Raw genomic sequence first — 19,323 nt, forward strand, 5'->3', positions numbered from 1 at the left:
GACCTCAAAGCATGATGTTAAGGTACCTTGCTGCTTTTTGCGTTTCTTCTGAGAGCCCTTCTTCTTTCACTAGCTCTTCAAAATTAACAATATCTTCCAGATCAGGAACAAACCTGAAAACTTACTGTTTGTTAGAATTATGCTCAATTGCCTTTATCCACTGAAGCATCTACTGTAATTTATAATTTTGTTAATAAGATATCTTGTCTTCTGGGCTCCTGAACTACTTCCATGTTATACTGTATCTGTCATCCCTTTCCCTTCCAGGCACTATTAAATCCAAACACACACTGCATTATACATGTTTCTGCTTTTCCTAGGCTACCATCTCCTCTCTCAAGCATTTGCTGCCCTTGATAATTCATTCTCACTTGTAGAAAACCAGCCATTTCCTTGTATGTAACAGTGATCAGATTTTAACAACGCTGTATGCTTACATACACACAGATAATCAAAGTGGAAAGAAGTATCAAATAAATGCTAAGTTCTTCAAGCACTAGTATTTGAAGTACTATTTTTCCTTAAAGCACCTGGACTCTGAGTGATTAACATCAAGAACTAGGATTAATGACTGACTGACACATTCTATTAACTCTTTTCCAATGTCTCTGCATATAATTCGTTTGATTCTTGGTGTTTCGCAGCAATGATTTCACAGCTCCTCTGAACTCGGAAAATATTTTCGATACTACCAGTCAGATGAAGACATAGAAATGGAGCCTTGCTATTTTTTATTTAAATGATACATTTATTTGGGGAGGGGTAGGGAAACGGACCTTTTCTAGGGAATATCAGTAAAAATGAGGAGCAAAGGAACGAGAAAGCACAAACAGAAAAATAAAATATTTGTGGAAGTACCTAATTGCACTACTACAGCAGTGAAGTCCACCAGATCTTATCATTCGCACATAACCCATAGCATTGCCTTTAAAAACAAGAAAAACTGTATTATTATTTAAATATATACACACACACTTCAAAACTCTTATAAGCTCTGAAATGTACATTGAAGTTGCCATAACATTTTTGACAAAGAAATCGTTCTGAAAACCAACACACAGGCGGGGGGGTGGAAACGGGACTGAACCTTAGTGTCAAAAGTCCATCTGGAAAAGTAAAACATAAACGTCTCATCTAGCAAGGTTGTGTTCACTTGCCTGATACCGCTAGGGTGGAATTGTACAAACTCTTTCCATCTAGCACCTTAAGCATCTGCAAATTCAGACTGATCCTACATGTTTACAGTAACAATGTAAAAAAATATCACTGTAGTGTCATGCATAACTCATATACACAAAGTAACTTTAGCTGGACATACAGCATTTTTTGAAGTATCTGAACTTCTGAATACTATTTATTTACTGGGAAACATACTCCACCTGGACAAAAGTCTATTCCATAAAATGAAGAAAAAGATAATCTAAAAAGTAACACCTATGCCAGTGGTAGACACATTTTAGGTTAAGACATGCAAAGCCCACTTCTGTATTATTAGATGAGAGTATCTATTTCACATGAGGTACAAGTGAAGTACCCTCCATGTAACTGCTTTTAGCCTAAGCTAAAGTTCAGTTAGTAGACTACGAAGACTCTTCCAATAAACACTTATAACATTATCTTAGATAGAATTTCATACCGATTTGACTTATGAGTTGTCTGAACTGGTCAAGGTAACTTTGGCCATCCGGGGTCATTCCAAGTTTTCTGATGCCTCGGTTGAATTTATCTGCTCTTTCAAAGGGATACTAGAGAAATTATTTTAGAATAATTTGTATGAATAACCACTTATCTTTAAAGATATAAGTATATGTACATTTCATGTCAATATAATTCTATTTGCAACATATCCCTACCTCATATCTACAGCTTCATTTTAAGTATAGGCCTGCCTGTCTACATTACTTTGCAAGTGTCGTTTGACTAAGTCACTTGTGCGAGCTGCAAACTGAAATAGAAGTGTTATTTTTGTCTGAATAAAGTATTCCTTATAGAAATAAGCACTTGATATACAAAGAAACTGCTAGCATATTTTACTAAAATACACTGTCTCATTTTTGAGAAATTTATTCTCCATCATTGGAAATTAGACCCAAATCCCCAAATCTTGACACAGTAGAATAAATGCTACATGTTCACATCTATTTCGGATTCTATCTGAATAATCTTACTATTCAAAACAGACAGCTGCTTAGCATGATTTGAACCAGAAGTTTAGGACCTACACTAGACCACAATTGCATCAAATCATCTTTTCCAGTTCACTGACAGAATGATTTTATCCAATCTCATTAACATCAAAGAAAATACTTAGAGCAGCCAGAATGAAACACAGCCATTCTGAAAACAGCAATTTGTAACACTGCATTTTGCTTAAAAAAATAAATGAAAAAAAAAAACCCACACCACACACACACACACCACAAAACTGTCACTCGGGCTGGAAATACACATTTAAATAAAAGGAAAGCTGTGACATTTCATTGTTTGGTACAGCTTCAGCTTCACTTACATGGAAGTAGCACATATTTCAGCCAAGTTACTGTCAATCCTTCAAAATTTACTATACCTTGTGATCATTTTGATCCTTGACTTCCCTGAAGAATCTGATGTCTTTGATAAGTCTAGATTTGATATGCTCATCATACATGAACTGGCTAAAAATATAAAACTTTTTCCTCAAAAATTGATACGTAAAGTTCACCTAAAATGAAGTCAAATTGAGAAAGTTGACAAATTAGCATGCATCCCTAGCAAATTCCCGAATAACTTGCATTTACAATAATGTAATTTTCAAAAACAGAAACTTTGCCACAATTGATTTTGAATTTGTTATTCTTGCCCTCGATCTTTTCAATTTCACTAGTTCAAAAAAATAAAGAAAAATCTTCTCCTGAAAGGTTTACTCTTTCAGGAAAGGCAGAAGGGACACAGCGTAAGTTGGCCATTTCAGTTCTGTGACCTGCCCCACACTGTCTGAAATATCCTGTTACTGTCCCTTTGAAACAAAACAATTCAAGTTGAAAAGGGCAAATGAGCTCAACTTCCTCAGTCAAACTGCAGAGTCTGCATAACCTCTTGACACACCTTTTCACTTCCATAAAAGTTTTTAGAAATACTGTCCCATAAGACAGAAGCTTATTTTCCCCCTGCCCATTAATTTTTATATCCACCTGAACAACCTCAGTCAGAAGTAAATAAAGCAGCAAAGTCAAAAAGCAGGACAACTTTCTCAGTAACTGAAGTAACCAAGAGTAACTATTCTAGTATGGGAAAGAAAAATCACTCTCAGAATAACAGCGCAAGGGAGGTTATTTCCCACAGTGTGAGGAGGCATGAAAACCTTTTGTTTCTAACCATTTTCACTTTCAAAGTAATGACCTGCGAGTCAGCTCAACATTCACCAAGTTCCTTTCTTTTTTTGTTGATGGGGGCCAGAAGAGTGGGACAAAGAAAGCAGCAAAGAGGTAGAAAAGATGAGTAGCAGATTTGAAAGCACATCAAAAAATGCTTAGCTGAACTTCAGCACCGTATCCAAATATGAAAACAATGATAAATTCCTGCTGTAATAAATAAGCTACAGGAAGCACTCTTATTTACCATGCAGAGAGAAAAATGCCTTCCGCTGGATAAGACTACCGTCTGCATCACAGACAGCATTACAAGCATTCTAGTAATACTAGGCCTTTAAATAAAGTATCATAGATCAGCAGCTTTCGTCTCACTAATACAGAAGCTGATGTTTCTTAAGCATAATTATTACGAGATCAACTTAATTTAACATTGCATTCCTTCCCAAGATTTGCTTTGACAGCAGCAAAAATATCTGCATATCAAGTGTTAATAAGCAGCAACTTACAGCATACTAGTTTATGTATGCAATTACAAGTCAAAATGTTGTGCCACACGTTTGATAAATATTATTTTCCTCATTATTGAATTCAGAGTCCCAACCAGGACATCTCTGCCTTTTATAGGTGTGTTTTTAGATCCCTCACTAGCTTTTATGTAACAGCTAGTAGCGGCATAACTCCCAAGAGATTTTCTGATATAGGCTGCATGACTCCTAAGAACTGGTTTGTTTCAGTAATACACAAAAAACATTATTGCATTAATAAAATTGCACAGTCAAACTATTTGGAAATGCAAGAGTCTGGAGGCTCTTTTGCACTATTAAAAGATGGTATTAAAAAAACAAAACAGAAACCCCACAGTGCAGAATATACTCACTGTTGTGTTCATGATTCCCGTTCCATGAGTTCGAATCGAATTGGCAATATGTCGGATATTGATAGTGTTCAAGTGTTTGTTATTACTAGTTCTTTCAATGAATATCTGGGGGGAGTGGGGGGGGCAGGGAAGAGAGAAAAAAGTTATTTACCCAAAACTGACTCTGTGATAGATTAGCAGTCTAGGTAGCCCATACCCTATTTCTGAAAGTAGCCAATAACTCCTGCTTAGGGAAAGAAAAGATAAAACAGAGCACACACATGAACTCTACCCTGTATGACCCTCCAGTTTCTGGTGATTTAACGTTCCAAAGATGATATTACACCCAAACTCTCATGTTTGAGCCCATCCTTCATTAACTGGTCTAATTTCTTTCGGCCCCACTATACTATGGCAATGAGTTCCACCACTGAATTATGTGCTATGAGAAAAAGTATTCCCTTTTCTTTAAGCTGCTCAGTTTCATAGAGGGCCCCTTATTCTCAATCCACAGAGGATTACGCATGTTCTCCATATCATTCATGACTTCCCCTCTCTTATAACGCATCCTCAGATATCCTTTTTTCAAGCTGAAAAATAATCCAGTATGTATAATATGTCCTTATATAGCAGCCAATCATCCTTGCTACCTTCTCTTCTAGTTTCAATGTAACATTTGAGATGGGGTGATCCTACAATACGCAAAATACGTTCACGGAACATTTTCAAAGAATTATCTACAGTATCCCCCAAAATGTTTTTCCAGAGTAGTAATAGCTACTGTACAACTCATCACTAAGCATATTCAGCTGGGGTCACAGTCTTACATGTATACTACTTTGCACTGCTCAAAACCTTCAAACTAAAGCCAAGCCCAGAAGTACAGAATATACTTTACCTGATTATTCAGATTGTAGAGGTAGCGAGATACAAAAACATGAATATTTCTCATGATTTCCAAAACATCCAGACCCTGAAACAATATTATCTATTGAGAAATTTTTATCATAGTAGCTCTCAATAACTAAGATGCATAACCACTAAGACCTGTAAATATCATTTCTATAGTTACTTGAAAACACTCCAGGAATCAGTATCTTCCCTCTTCATCATTAAAAAAAAACCAAATACCACACACACAACTCTTCACAATTTCTGTTCAATGTTTATAAGATGTCACTTAGAAGAAAAAAAAAGCAGCTAAGCTCACATATTTAAATTTACACTTCTGCCTTTAGCTTCCCCTAAAACCAAGGGATTCTCAAGTCCATATGGCAAGGCCCCCTCCCCGAAAAACACCACATATAAAAAACAAACATAAAAAAAAAATTAGAAAAAAAATCAAGCTGTTCTCAGATTCAGAGATTTCTGTGACATAAATATATAGCTATTTTTTTATATTATTTTCCTCATTCTGCTTAGGACACTGAAATTTTGTATTTGCAAATTTGACAGTTCTTTTGTTTGATAACCTGTTGAAGGAGTCCCTCTAGTATCACTGAGCATAGAGAAGATGTTATTTAATCTAAACACTACTTCTAATTGTGTCAAGGACTGTATCAGGATTTTTCTGTGGTTTTTTGTTTTGTTTGTTTGTTTTAAGGTAAAGCTCATACCAGGATGAATGTTATGAAATCAATATGGTGAAAAAATTCAGTTCTCTACAACACAATCTGATGTCCAAACAGTGTCAATAGAAAGCCAAAGCCAGAATAAGATAAACTATAATGAACTGCACTTTGCTTCAATAAGAAAAGAAGTAGCCAGACTTTTAGTTTCCTCTCTCTTCCAACTTGGTAAAGAACAGCCACTGTGAACATAAAAAAAGGAAGCTGTACATCTACAAACTCTTGAACTTAACATAAATCTTTATAAATACGTAAATTGTATTTCTTTTGAACCCACCCTGTAACAGTGAATACCTTGACCATTAACTTGATGAAACAGTAACTTTATTCTACATGTAACCATGGTTAGGAGTTTCTAGGAGGCTTTAGGTCACTTTCCTATTAAGCTAAATAGAGGCCATTTAAAGTTGTGGATGCCCAGCCTGTAAACCATAGCCTCTCTTGGTCACTGCTGGGCAGAACCTGCCAAGAAGCAAGCAACAAAGCAGGGAAAGTATTAAATGTGGTGTTAAAAACAAACGAGACCTCACAAGTGGAATTATGGAATTAACTGATATTGGATCTAAGTATTTCCAAAGAAAGATAAGATCCTTGTCTCAGAAGTCAACCAGAAATTAGACGCTGTTTTTTCCAAACAGTTCTCCAAATTTCATTTTAATGATCTTTGAACAGCTACTTAGTATGACAATGCAACAGCACAAATTATATTCACATCCTGTGGATACTGTACCTGTTCCAAAGTCTGGCTGGGAAGATGTGCTTCAGTCATACTTAAACCATATCGTTGAGTTGCTAGGTTTCTCATTTCACTATAGGTAGCCCAGTCATGAAGAGCTACAGTTGTTAAATTGTAGAAGGTCTTGTCCAAATAGTGCGTCACATAAGCTGTAAACACATGAAAGGATGAATTAAAATAGCCCTATGTATTTAGTAAGTGTGGAAAGAAGTAAAAAGATAAACTAAAAACAAACTGTAACAGAGATAAAATAACGGCATCAACAAAATGCATCACAACTCACCTTTTATGTCAATGAAGCGATTGAAAAAACGTATTGGATTCAGAAAGAAGAAGTGAGCTAGATCCTTCATACCAACTCTGAAGGGATTTCTGTCATCAAGTTTTAGGTGCGTGTGAACTGATAGGCGTAGGTCCTTTTCTATCTCTTTACATAATTTGTCCAGCAGGTGCTATTTAGGGAAGTTTGAAAAATAAAAATAAGAAAATCACTGTCTGCGTCCATTTACATCGTTCTGTTAACAGAGCTAACATCTCTGCACTGCATGAAAGCACTGTAAAAAAGACTGATTAAATTAGTGAAGATAGCTTTGCCACAGCAGCAATACGCAAGTCAAACACAAAGAACACTTGTGAACCAGAAGGGTATTTAATTCCTGTGATTCTGTTCTAGTACACAATGGCAAGAAAGTTATACAGCTCAGAAAAAGTTACGCTATAGCCATCTAACTCCATTCTGTACATGGATAAAACTCTACATAGGAGTTTAACCCAATTCAAATGCAAGTCTTCTCACTTCCATCTTAAGGAGAACCAGGCTTATAGCTATTTATCTAGAGAAAACCCTCCAAATACACATCTTGAAAATACTTCACTGATGAAGTACTTTGCTGTAGCAGAACAGGCAAATTATGATCTTTTAACTAGAACTGGACGAGTTCAGGAACTGCTCAAGGCAACAAAAAATGCTTAGCACTCAGCAGGTAATGTCTGTCCAAATCCTTCCTGACACACATAAAAGCAATGCTTTTAGACCATTTTATGGCTGAATAAGTCTCCTATAATGATTTGTCATGAAAACACAGTTTTCTGTGTATATTTGAATACACATTCTCTTCTCCTAACACACAAACCCTCCAAATACAGATTCAGCAATCTGTGGACATCAGCAAAATTCAAATCATATTCTGCAAAGCAAAGCACGGATGGAAATGACGCTATGGTAACAACAAGGTAGAAGGAAACCCTTCTTCTCTCTCCAACCTCTTGAGCCTATTTACAATCGACAGTTTGAGAACTCTTCTTTTTCCCTGTGCTTGTTAGGTATGCACTCCTTATAAACCCTAATTTTCATAGATGGAGCAGGTTTCCAAGAAGACCACAGAAAAGCCTTGCAATAAGCAATCTGGCCTGACTTTCTGAAGAATACGCAATGTTTGTTTTTGAACTAGTCAGACAAAAAAAAATTTGTTCAAGTTAAGACCTAGGACTCGGGAAAACTGAATTCACATTCTCACTCTGTCAAGTATCCTTTGTAATTCTACGCAACAGCTCTCTAAAGAGGCCACCTACACTTACGTAGCGTAAAAGGCATACACATATACTACCAAAAAAAGTATGTTTTTTTCTGCAGTCATACAAGCAGAAGCTAATCTGACCAAAAGCACTATACAACAGAGTTTTTGCCAGCTTATCTAATATAATTCAGACTGCAATATTTTCATACTCCTAACCAACATGGATACCATTAACAACATCTTAAATATCCAAGATAATCAGTGAATGTTTTCTCATTTATTAAAACACTTCACACCAACCTCAAAGGTCTTTACACTATTTTTATAGACTATAATCAAGTTCAATACCACAGATGTGGGCCTAGAATATATTCCAAATATACTGTTGCCTTTAATTTCCATTCACAATATTTACCTCATTGAGCACTTCCATGATTTCTTTGTCATAGCATTCCAGAAGTACCTCATGGGATTCCAAGTGTCTTGCATGCATCATAGCAGGTACGCAGTCCCGTAGTGCACTAAACATATACTGAAAAACAACTATTCTGCTTAATCAACAGACTGACAGACATGTCAACAGCATCTCAAATAGCATTCAAAGCTAAACTTCAACAAATCAAAACCTCGTCTTCCCACCTTTATTAAAAACAGGCTTCATAAGTCCAATGAAAGTTCCTTTATCTTTAACACATTAATCTGAGGTATTTAATTGCCACTGATCCATTAATTGAAAGGTCATAATCATTAGCAATTTCACTTTACGCAATTTCCACTGGCATTATTTTAATACCATGATTAACCATGGCACGTACAATACTGGATCAGATAATTGATTCTATCAGGATAAGCATGCCAAAGTGATTTGTTTCTGCAACAAATACCTGTTGCTTCAAAGGTGGGGGGGAAGAGGGAAGAGGGAAAAAGAACAGTTCAACTATCCTACACAGCATTACTGAACATGGCGGTTAAGTGCTTTAGAAGTATCTAAACCACACTGTGGAACAAAAAGCTTGAAGTTCAGCAATAGGTGTCCGTTTCAAATCAGAATGAACAAATAAAAGAGGAACAAAGAGTGAGACAGAGAAACACAGAGTTAACAATAGTCACCTGAGAGTTTTAGAGAAATCTAAAAGATATTTTTCTTAGACTTACAATAAAAATTGCATTTATATCCTCCAGATTGCCAAAAAACTTGTGCCTCAGTAGTTACTCTTGCATGGCCATGTTCTTTTTGACTGAAGGTTTTGCTTAAAGAGTTTCAGTCTAAGCTCTTCCCTCCTTCTCCCATCCCTCCCATTACAGTGGCTTGTTAAGCTAAGTTACAACATTGTTACTTACATGCAGTCTAGCAGAATCAACTGCATTTTCATACACATCATCTAAATAGATTGGAAAGACTGCTCGATGCCAGTATAGGAAACAACAGTCACATTGTGCTCGAACTCTACAATACAAGATTACTAATTAGACACAGAATCAGAGGAAGTCATTCTTCTATACATAGGTATATAGGTATTTATATATATTTATATATAATATATATATATAAATATATATATATATTTATATATAATAGGTATTTTAGTGGGTTTAAACTAAAGACAACTGCTTTTCGAGTTTAAGTTTTACATGGTTACCCTAATGTTCCAGATGCATTGTGCTTCAAAAGAAACTTAAGTTCCACTAGCCTATTTATAAACAAACAGTACACCGGCTTTAGAAACAATGTTTACTCAGCCTCTGGAAGAACTGAACCTTACGCTACAGCAATATCCTAAACAACTCTCTTGATCTCAGCAGTAATTTTGATCTAACATAACTTCAGTAGCCTAAAAGTCACACGTATATTCTAACTTTCTATCACAAACAGGGAAACGGGCATCTCCCGATCACAACTCGTGCAGCACTTATCCCAGGATGGGCCAAGTCATCTGCTGAAGGTGTTTGTTTCTCTTCACGGAGTATGCAGGGACCCTAGGCGTTCACCCGACTTTCAGATGGCTAGCATTATACAAACTGAGTGCCACTTAAAATTATAGCAATGGTAAAATTTGGTGTCACATATGGACTAACAGCCTCATCTCCCAAACTGACAGGTATTATCTCATAACTAATCTTAACAGATGCAATACAATGCCACAAGTAGTTGTAGCAAATTCAAGTTTTAAGAACTGACCACTTAGCTTTGCCTCATGGCCAAAGTAACAGTAGTTTTATAAGCTACCAGGTTGTATATATAAATGCACTTACAGTAATATTTATGAGTAAGTGTGATGATACCATACAGGTGATTGTCAAGTTTGGGTACAAAGGAAAACTTAAATTTAACATAGAGCCTAGTCATCTACATGTCCCAGGAAGTGACAGAATTTAAAAACAATAAGAAAAGTACATTTTACTTAACTGCTAGCAAAGTGCTGCAGTTTACTAGCAAAACTGCTAGTAAAATGTGACTTGCATTTCTTGACCAAAGATTAGTGAGCTACAGGCTCACTACGCTCACAGTTCTAGCATTGTTTCATTTTCTGTCCATCCCTGGTCTACACTATGCGCAAATATCAACACCAGCATGCAGCTGCAACATTTTTCAATTTGCATCATCGAGATCCTGCTCCCACAATTACACTACACTGCCTCCTATACATCACATGCTACTGCTTACCGCTCTACAAGTTCACTGATCAAGTCTAGCTTTTTCAGAACTAACTGAAGGGGAAGAAGTTCTTCATCTTTAAAAGTTTTCTGTGCAAAAGAGAAAAAGGACAAGATATTCAATAAGAGGTTATATGTAAACAAGTGAAAGTCTGGAACAATCCTGGCGGCACTTACCATCTGTGTTCCCACACTCAACGCAAGGGAAACTATTAGTCGCCTCTGCTTTGTACTTGGTCCATTGAGGGTGTTCTCAGCCAACACCAAAGCAGAGAGAACATCCAGGCGCTGCTCGCTGTACTTTTTATCAGAAATGACTCTTTTCTTGATGATAGAAAGACACAGAAATTTGGAGAAAAGTTATCTAAGCCAAAAAGCAACAAGCTTATTTCTTCCTTTCAAAATTTATGGACTTGTCACAACACAGAGTATTTCTGCAAACAAATTAGGTTTGTGAACAGAGCTAACTGAACCTAGATTCACCTCCTCTGTCAATTCAGTGGTATTATTTATATATAAACTTGGAATATGTGCAATTCAGCATCAACATAGATCAGGTCATAGCATATAAAAAATGTGCAAACTACATGCGACTCCGTGACAATTTTAATTCTATGGTATATGCAACTTTTTTTTAAAACAGTAGCTCCCTGTTGTTTGTAACAAAATCCAGTTTATGGATGAATAGCTAGAAGATGTACAAACATGGTAATAAGAATGACAACTTGCAATTTCCTATTCTAGTTTACAGGAAAGATTAAATGCAAAAAACATTTACAGGAACAAACAAGGGGAACTGGGTCCTCTGGCTAAATACATCTGAAAGACTTATTTGCGAATAGCACTATAGTTCAGAAGAGGCACAGTATCACTAAAGAGTTACAGAAAGAAATCCTTTTTCAATCTTCAGAAAGTATGCTCAACATGAAAATCCTACTCATAAATGATAAAGCTACGTTAGATATATGCCTTAGAGCTTACATCACTTAGAAATGTGATTAGCAAAGGACAAAGCACAGTAAATAACATCAGCAACATTAGTACTAATGAACTCTTCTATTTACCAGCCCTGCCTCTTACTCATTTTCACATGTCAAGATCTGTTCACAGAATATCCTCCTTCATTTTTCTCCCCTCGATATCCACTCAATATACAAGTCTCGGCATATTTCTGTCCATTTAAAAAACACTACTTATAGGAGGATTAATTACTAGAATTTGGGTTATATACCTTGGCTACAGAAATAGAGTGAAGAGCCTGATACTGTAGATGCTGAGTGATGTGCGTCACAGAATCTGCCACAACCATACTTCTTCGGTAAAACATGTGTTCTATTGCCTGAAGTGAATGCCAAAACACAACAGATCATGCAGTTACTGAGATCATTGCCTTTAGAATTTCTTTTCATGCTTGCTGACTCATCCACACTGCAAATATAGCTTCTATCTCCACTTTGTAATGGACCATTAGTTGCAGTTACAATTAACCCTCAGCACCTGAAAAGGGTCTAATTACTTGGGAGCATAAAAAAGTTAAGAGTATACTGTAAGGTTTGTTGTTTTTTTTTTTTAATTGATAATCCAGCTCTGTTCTACATAACTTTGGAAAGTCATCATCAAAACAGAGTATTTTCCTTTGGGGTTGCGGGTGCGGGGGAAGAAGGGATGAATAGAAAATGAAAACTAAGGAAGCTGGTTAGAAAATCAGTTCTGGTTTCCCAGACCCTATTCTTCTCTAACCAAATCCAGTCTTGAAGTAGAAGCCATGTAAAAACATTTCCCCACTCAGTTTTTGTAACATGTTGTATTTGACTAAAGTTCTCTGTAAAGGCCTAAATGAAATAAACAGTTTGATCCAGTAACCTACCTTGAGAAGTTCCACAAGTCTGCACAGAGCTTTCACTGAGGTTTTGGTCATAGGTTTTTGCATTGACATGTAGAGATTCATTGTGGTCTTAATAATGGTGCTAAGACTATATGCATAAAGGAAACCCTAAAAATAAAACAAGGAGGGGAAGAGAATAAATGAACATTTTCACAATATGTCAATCAAATAAGTCCTCTGTCTTCTTTCATACAGGATAGAAAACTAACTTTTGCCTCTTCACACTAGAGTCCCCACCACTCTCCCACCTAATAAGCAAGCTCGAGATCTCCTATAAAGCTGAATAAGACCCTTCTGTTAGGCAGATTATGAGCTTGCCTAAGATTCACTAAATCACTTTATCATCAACCTTTCCTAGAGCTATACAAATTCATCATAAGTCAATGAATCAATCACACAGCCTCAAAAGGACTAATCATTTCAAACCTACTATAAAACAAGAAAAAAAATACAGCCTATCACAAACACAAGCTAAAATTTACAGATTCCACAGAATCCATAACCTGACATTATTTACACAGTTCTACACTTTCTAAATAGAACTGTTCATCCCACAATAGAAGAAAATGAATAGTGTCTACAGTAAATTTTTCAAACTCTCCTAAGCTTTTAAAATCAAATATTGACTACATACAGCAAAAAAGTATCATCCAAGTTACTTTAAAGGAGGTAGCTACAATTAAAAAAAGGGGTAAAAAAACCAACCAGCAAATGGTCTATGAAACTGAATTTCTTACAGACAAAATTTACACAAGTCCAATGCAAATAATTCAGATGTCAAAAAAGCAGATCTAGGATCATATTTTTATCACACACCTATTTTCATCTGTCAAGAAGACATATCAAAACCAGCAAAAAATAAATAAATTTAGAAATAAGATGAATTTTACATTAGGACTACATGCTGTCAGTAGGCCAAAAGAAAACCAGCTGCCTCAGAATGAAGTTAGATTTTTGCAAAGTACCATCACTAGGCAAAGCACAATGAGACAATGCAAAACTTTTTACTGGAAATAGAAACTATACTAAGTAGAATTAAATTAGGCACTGGTTCAGTACAACTTAAATACCTCATTACTAATGGAAAAGACAAGAAAAACCCTACAAACACACCCCGCTTTACTACAGAGGAAGCGAAGCTTTCTTGATTTCCTAAGTCAAAAGAAAGATTCAGAAATTAGCAGCTGAATATTCAGTTCGATTTGCTTTCCCCACATGCTTTATGGGAACACCTTTTACAGAATTACTTAGAACAGCATCTAATGGGCATTTAAAATATAAAATTCCCACATTGTAAAATAACATACGGATGACCACACAAGTTCTGTGATTTGTTTTAATGTTCAACTTGCACCAAAATATCAACTTCCTGTATCACTGTACAACTTCAGGTAGCACCACATTAAAAGACTGCACACCTGAATGAAGACATTGCAGCGGTTAGAAAGATCTTCAGCAAACTTATCCATTCGTTGCTCCTTTGACAAAATAGATTCCATTTTTGTCATCCACGAGCTCACAAAGACATAGTATGACTGCATATCTCTGGAGAGGGAAACAAAGCAGGTGACTCACTTCAAATAAGAGTATGATGATTTTCTTATCTCCTTCCAAAGCTTAAATCCTTCCGAATACACATGCACACACACTTTTTTTTTTATAAAATCTATAATTTTTATATTATTTTTATATATAAAAATAAAGTGTTCAGTCTCCATAGTAAAAGCTCACTCCATTCCCCAAAGTAACAAAACTTCACATACTCATTTAAATTTTGCTTCTCTCTAGGTAAGGATTAATCTGTCAATTATATCTGTACAAGCATAATCTAAAAGACAAAATCAGAATTTGTATCTCATTTGTATCTCATTCTTTCAAGAGAACAAATGGCCTTCTTAGCAATACACATACTACACTTTAAATTAAAACAGTAAATAAAGCTGCTAGAACATGCTTCTAAACACTAGACAAAGATGACCTACATCAATTGCTAAGTTTTTTTCCACCCAAGTTTGAACTTTTTAATGTACATAATTTGTCATTAAAGCAATGCCCGACTGGACTGAAAATTTGTATTACATAACATACTTCTCCAGAAGATAATCTGCTCTGATTGCACTTCCTGTAATTAAACAGAATCCACCTGTAAAACTGCTATTTATTTTATGCTTCAGACCTGTGACACTGCAACATTACTTATTGTAACAACTATAGTAGAACTATATTCAGGTCATTAATGACATGTCAAAAGTTACACTTCAGAAAGTGTATTTTTTAAGGCAATAGCCCAATGATCAAAAGCAATGCAAGAACTTGTAAAAGGCAAGAAAAGCAATTACTGGCAGAATTCAAATTAATCTACACATTACGTGACTACAATGTCCTCAAAATGTTTCCCACATCTTAAGAGCTGCCAAGACAAGACTGTGCCACTGCCCAGGGCCAGAAGCAAAGCAGCCGTGGAATTGTGCTCCACCCAGGAACGAAAGCCTGGGAAAGAATTCAGTCAGAGCTCCTGACTCTTACTGGTTTATATCCTAGGTCCACAGGAACAGGCGGATTGATAAAGAAAACAGGGCGGGTAGTGAACATAACCTGCAAGAGGATCGTATCGGCAGTGATTTATTACCCTCTCTTTTTCCAACTCAGTTCTGCCAGCTTGTATGCGAGGCTAGAAGACAGCTGAGGACCACCTGTGAAATTTAAGCATTTACTTCTCCTCCACAAGCCATTTTCCACCTTCTTGTTTTGGTTTGCAACACAAACAGAAACCTTAAGCCATGTTACCTCCCCATGCAGTGCAGCATAATCTTCCTCATAAGGCTGAGGACTCAAGGAAAAAATCCAACTGGTCCTTAAACAGATTTTGGAAAGAATTTAGGGAAAGAAATTACATGCAGAGCACAAGTACCACTGAAAAGGGAAAACTCTCTGCAAGTTAGCCTACTACAGACTTACTCTCCACAAACAGACTGAAACAGATAGCCCCATTAATGGAAACTACAGCAGCTCAGGTTAACAGACACTAGTTTAAAAAAAGTAAGTTAAAAGTGCAGAAATAGAAACAACTGAAATAGTCAAACACTTAGAACTCCTAGGAACTCTGTGATTTTGATATAAAAAAAAAGACAGGATTTTCTGAAAGTCTAACATGAAAAATACTTGTGACTGGTGCTTTTTCAACAGCACAGTAACACACACAATGCAACAAAATATAACAATTGTTTAACACCACTGAGCAACACTACACAACATGTTAGTGCACCGAACGAATAAAACCACGTGGTTATAAACTATTTGCTGAACAGCACAATGAAGCAATATTTAGCATACATACTTGGTGAGTGACTGTGCCTTCTGTTGTAGAAAATTCTCCCTTTGCATTTTAACTGTATGAATACTTTTCTTGTCCAGAAGTTTGGCAGCAGCTGGTATCTTCTGAATCAGAAAGTTATCAGCAAACCATATAATGTTAGCAGTTAATGTGACAGCTGGTACCTGGAAGGTGGGGAAGGGGGAACACCACACAACCACTATGAAGTAGCCATAAGCCTAAGTAATTAAAACAAATACCATGCCACTGTGCACAGGGTCAGACTTTTTATTTAACAAATATCTGTTTTTTACGCCTCTTTTGAACTGTATTAGGCAATTCAGTTTACTTATGCATCACTAGTTTCTACAAAGCATTACCTTCTCACACACACACACGTCCATGAAGCACATACATCACATGCAAAATTGTTACTACTCTCAGTGCTTCTAAACAGTGTTAAAGAATTTAATCATTTCTTAATACCAACTGAAAATGAAAAAACCCGATTGCCACTGTACTTAGAGATACTTGAAAAATGCATGTTACGCAGCAAAGGTCAAAACCCCCAAATCATTTATTCAGTCCCACAATACTCAAATTTATAAACTTGTCTATAAACTCACTGTTATATCAGCCTTGAGAAGAAAATTATAATGGTAATTTCAAGTCATTTTACCTTGCTGCTGACTAAATCTAAAATGAAGTGAAAATACAAGTTTTACGTTATCTTAAAAAGAAGAAGGGGGGGAAATTATAAGGAAGTAGAAAACTATTAAATCTGCTCCCTGAAACCTTTCAGTAAATTGTGTTTTCTCTCACCAAGTCTTAGACATGCTGTATTAAGAAAATTATCTACTTCATTATTGATGTTATGATTTTTTTCCCCCTCTTAATTATTGACAACAGAGTAAAGCATTCACCTTTTTGCAGACATCTAACAGTGACTTGTAAAATTTCTTGTCTATGGTCCGAAAAATCTGAAAATGCAGCACAAAGAGGCCACAGATTCCGACGTATTTATCTCTCTGGTCAATTTCCGAAGGTTCACCTGCAGAAACACACGCACAGAAAAAGCATCTTTGAAGTCTACTCCCAGACAAGCAATATAAAAACTTTTAGACACAGTGAGGTTGGCACAAGAAATATGAGCTGGCATTACCAAGTTTAGCTTCAACATTTGCAAAAATTGTGCGAATAGTATGAGTAAATTCTTCAGCAAACGTGCTGTTCTTTGACACAGACACTCCACCATTTATGGAATCAAACTGTTGTTCTATACAGGCCTGAGCAAAAAGAAATATAATGTTAATGCCATGAATGCTAGACTTCAAAAGAATACTGATTTTGGAAGAGAGAAGAACAGTGATCTACATCGTACATCATAAATCTGAACGTACAGTCCTAAATTAAACATAACTGAACATCAACATGTTGTGAAATTTCATGTTTCCAGTCTGGTATACTATGCTAAGTAAAACCCTCTCCTATAGCTAATATTCAAACAACCCATTTTATTTATTTATTTAACATTTCTGTTAAGGGGTATTTTTAAAGAAAACATATGATGGGTTAATGATGAGAAACTAGATGCATATTTACTTTACTGTATTATAATGCATTACTAACTGTCTGTTAACTAAGCAAGATTAAATGCAAGTTATTTGTAGGATGTGGTTCAAAGTCATAGCATAAAAACCTGACAACACTCTTTTTTAAAAGAGTTTTCCAAATACATATATAAAAATCAAAACAGGAAAATATGGAGACATTTCATATTTTCTAAATATATTAGAAAAATATTTAATGGGATTGTATTTCACAATATTTTTCAAATATTTCTGTTTTCATTAGGAAGGGGGAGGAAATTCCTTGAACGAATGCCAGACAAATGCTACCGATATCTCAAACTAAATACAGCATGAAGTCTTTATATGAACGCAACATTAGATAAAGTTAAGATGGTAGTTGTTGACAGTGATGTTCTTTGAAAGAAGCTAAACTGCATTTAATGATTTGTGTACAATTTCCTGTTTCGAGGCTATTCCAGAGGAAAACCTTCTTCCCCCACCCATGCCAGATGTAACAGTAAGACTTAAATAACCACCCTGTTCAAGTGGCTCTGCTTCAACCAGATTCAGCAGTACTATCCACTGCCCACAATGTCACCACATCCAATTTCAGTATCTCAGATACAGATGCTTTTCTAAAAACACACTTCTAGGAACACATATACATTAAATACATTGGAAAAGTAGTAATCCTTCTCATCCACCTGTGCACTTACTTGAATGTTTCGGGGATATCACTAAATAACTAAAGCGATTCCTGATTTTTAAGACGGCTGTCTCATATGTTAGGAAATATAGCAAGAGGCCAGACTTAACATACTTTTGAAGATTAATATAGCTATGAGTTAAAATCTCCTCAGTAAAGCAAACCTCTCCAGGAGTTACATTCTTTACACCTGACCTCTATTAACATTTCTGGTGAAAAATAGAATTCCATAAAATACACAGTCGTAATCCAAGTTCTATGTGCTTCTTTCACTCTGCAAAGCAGTAAACATTAATTGCTACCATTCAAAGCCTGGCACAGCTCTAAAACATGAGAAGAGCAAGGAAGATCTCACAATAGAGCATTTTTTATGTATAAATGCAAGAAAGACAAATTCACACATTTAAACATTGCTGTATTCAGAACAACAACAACAACAGTTAAAATGCTCACAGAAGGTCAAAACTCTATTAAATACCATTCTAGAAATGGTCTCATCTAATATCATAGTTTCCCCTATTGCACTAGGAAACATTTTTTTCATTACCTGAAATATCATTCCATCGAGTAATTGGCATTCCAGTTTTAACAGCAACTTTTCAAATGGCTTCAGTTTATCTTCTTGAATCCCAAACTTAGAAGGGTTGTGATGAACAGATTTTAGCAGCCTGTAAGGAAATTGGGGGGGACCACATACACAAAACAATTAGGACATGCTAACAGTTTTCTATCCTGTATTGTTTTGATAAGCCCTCTATTCTGTGGAGCATATTCTAATTTATTGCCCACATCCGTGCCCAGCAGCAACTCCAACATTAAAAAAAAAGAAAAAAAAAAAGAAAGAAACCTTCTCCCTTGCCACCTAAAAACGCTCTAGGTCTCCATAAATCATAAGCATTTGAGTAACTTCTATCTATTGATATTTTTCAATGAAAGTTATTTCCCATTAATTTACCTACCTATATAATTGTTTTGTTTTACTTAAGTTAGTATTCTTACTCAAGTTTGTAAACTTATCTCCATGATATATATATTCCCATTGCTCCTCATTGAGGTTCCTGGCAACACTCAGGGCTATCAAAATCCATGTTCCCAAACTGACTTTC

At 35.8% G+C, this 19,323-nt stretch overlaps 1 protein-coding gene across 2 annotated transcripts in view; it reads right to left on the reverse strand.

The window, feature by feature from the left end:
• Positions 1 to 19,323, reverse strand: part of WASHC4 (WASH complex subunit 4) — a 41,819-nt gene that overhangs the window by 9,128 nt on the left and 13,368 nt on the right. For both annotated transcript variants that reach the window (XM_026118042.2, XM_064513506.1), the window contains exons 10-28: positions 18,765 to 18,885; positions 17,103 to 17,226; positions 16,864 to 16,991; positions 15,965 to 16,125; positions 14,046 to 14,172; positions 12,610 to 12,735; positions 11,974 to 12,081; positions 10,920 to 11,066; positions 10,753 to 10,832; positions 9,429 to 9,534; positions 8,503 to 8,619; positions 6,854 to 7,022; positions 6,565 to 6,719; positions 5,105 to 5,179; positions 4,228 to 4,332; positions 2,567 to 2,701; positions 1,637 to 1,745; positions 859 to 925; positions 27 to 113 (exon numbers count right to left, since the gene is read on the reverse strand). In XM_026118042.2, coding sequence (XP_025973827.1) covers positions 27 to 113; positions 859 to 925; positions 1,637 to 1,745; positions 2,567 to 2,701; positions 4,228 to 4,332; positions 5,105 to 5,179; positions 6,565 to 6,719; positions 6,854 to 7,022; positions 8,503 to 8,619; positions 9,429 to 9,534; positions 10,753 to 10,832; positions 10,920 to 11,066; positions 11,974 to 12,081; positions 12,610 to 12,735; positions 14,046 to 14,172; positions 15,965 to 16,125; positions 16,864 to 16,991; positions 17,103 to 17,226; positions 18,765 to 18,885 — 2,247 coding nt within the window. The remainder of the gene's footprint in view (positions 1 to 26; positions 114 to 858; positions 926 to 1,636; positions 1,746 to 2,566; positions 2,702 to 4,227; positions 4,333 to 5,104; positions 5,180 to 6,564; positions 6,720 to 6,853; positions 7,023 to 8,502; positions 8,620 to 9,428; positions 9,535 to 10,752; positions 10,833 to 10,919; positions 11,067 to 11,973; positions 12,082 to 12,609; positions 12,736 to 14,045; positions 14,173 to 15,964; positions 16,126 to 16,863; positions 16,992 to 17,102; positions 17,227 to 18,764; positions 18,886 to 19,323) is intronic.

Source organism: Dromaius novaehollandiae, chromosome 1, assembly GCF_036370855.1.
Source record: "Dromaius novaehollandiae isolate bDroNov1 chromosome 1, bDroNov1.hap1, whole genome shotgun sequence".
In the NCBI taxonomy this organism is placed as follows: domain Eukaryota; kingdom Metazoa; phylum Chordata; class Aves; order Casuariiformes; family Dromaiidae; genus Dromaius; species Dromaius novaehollandiae.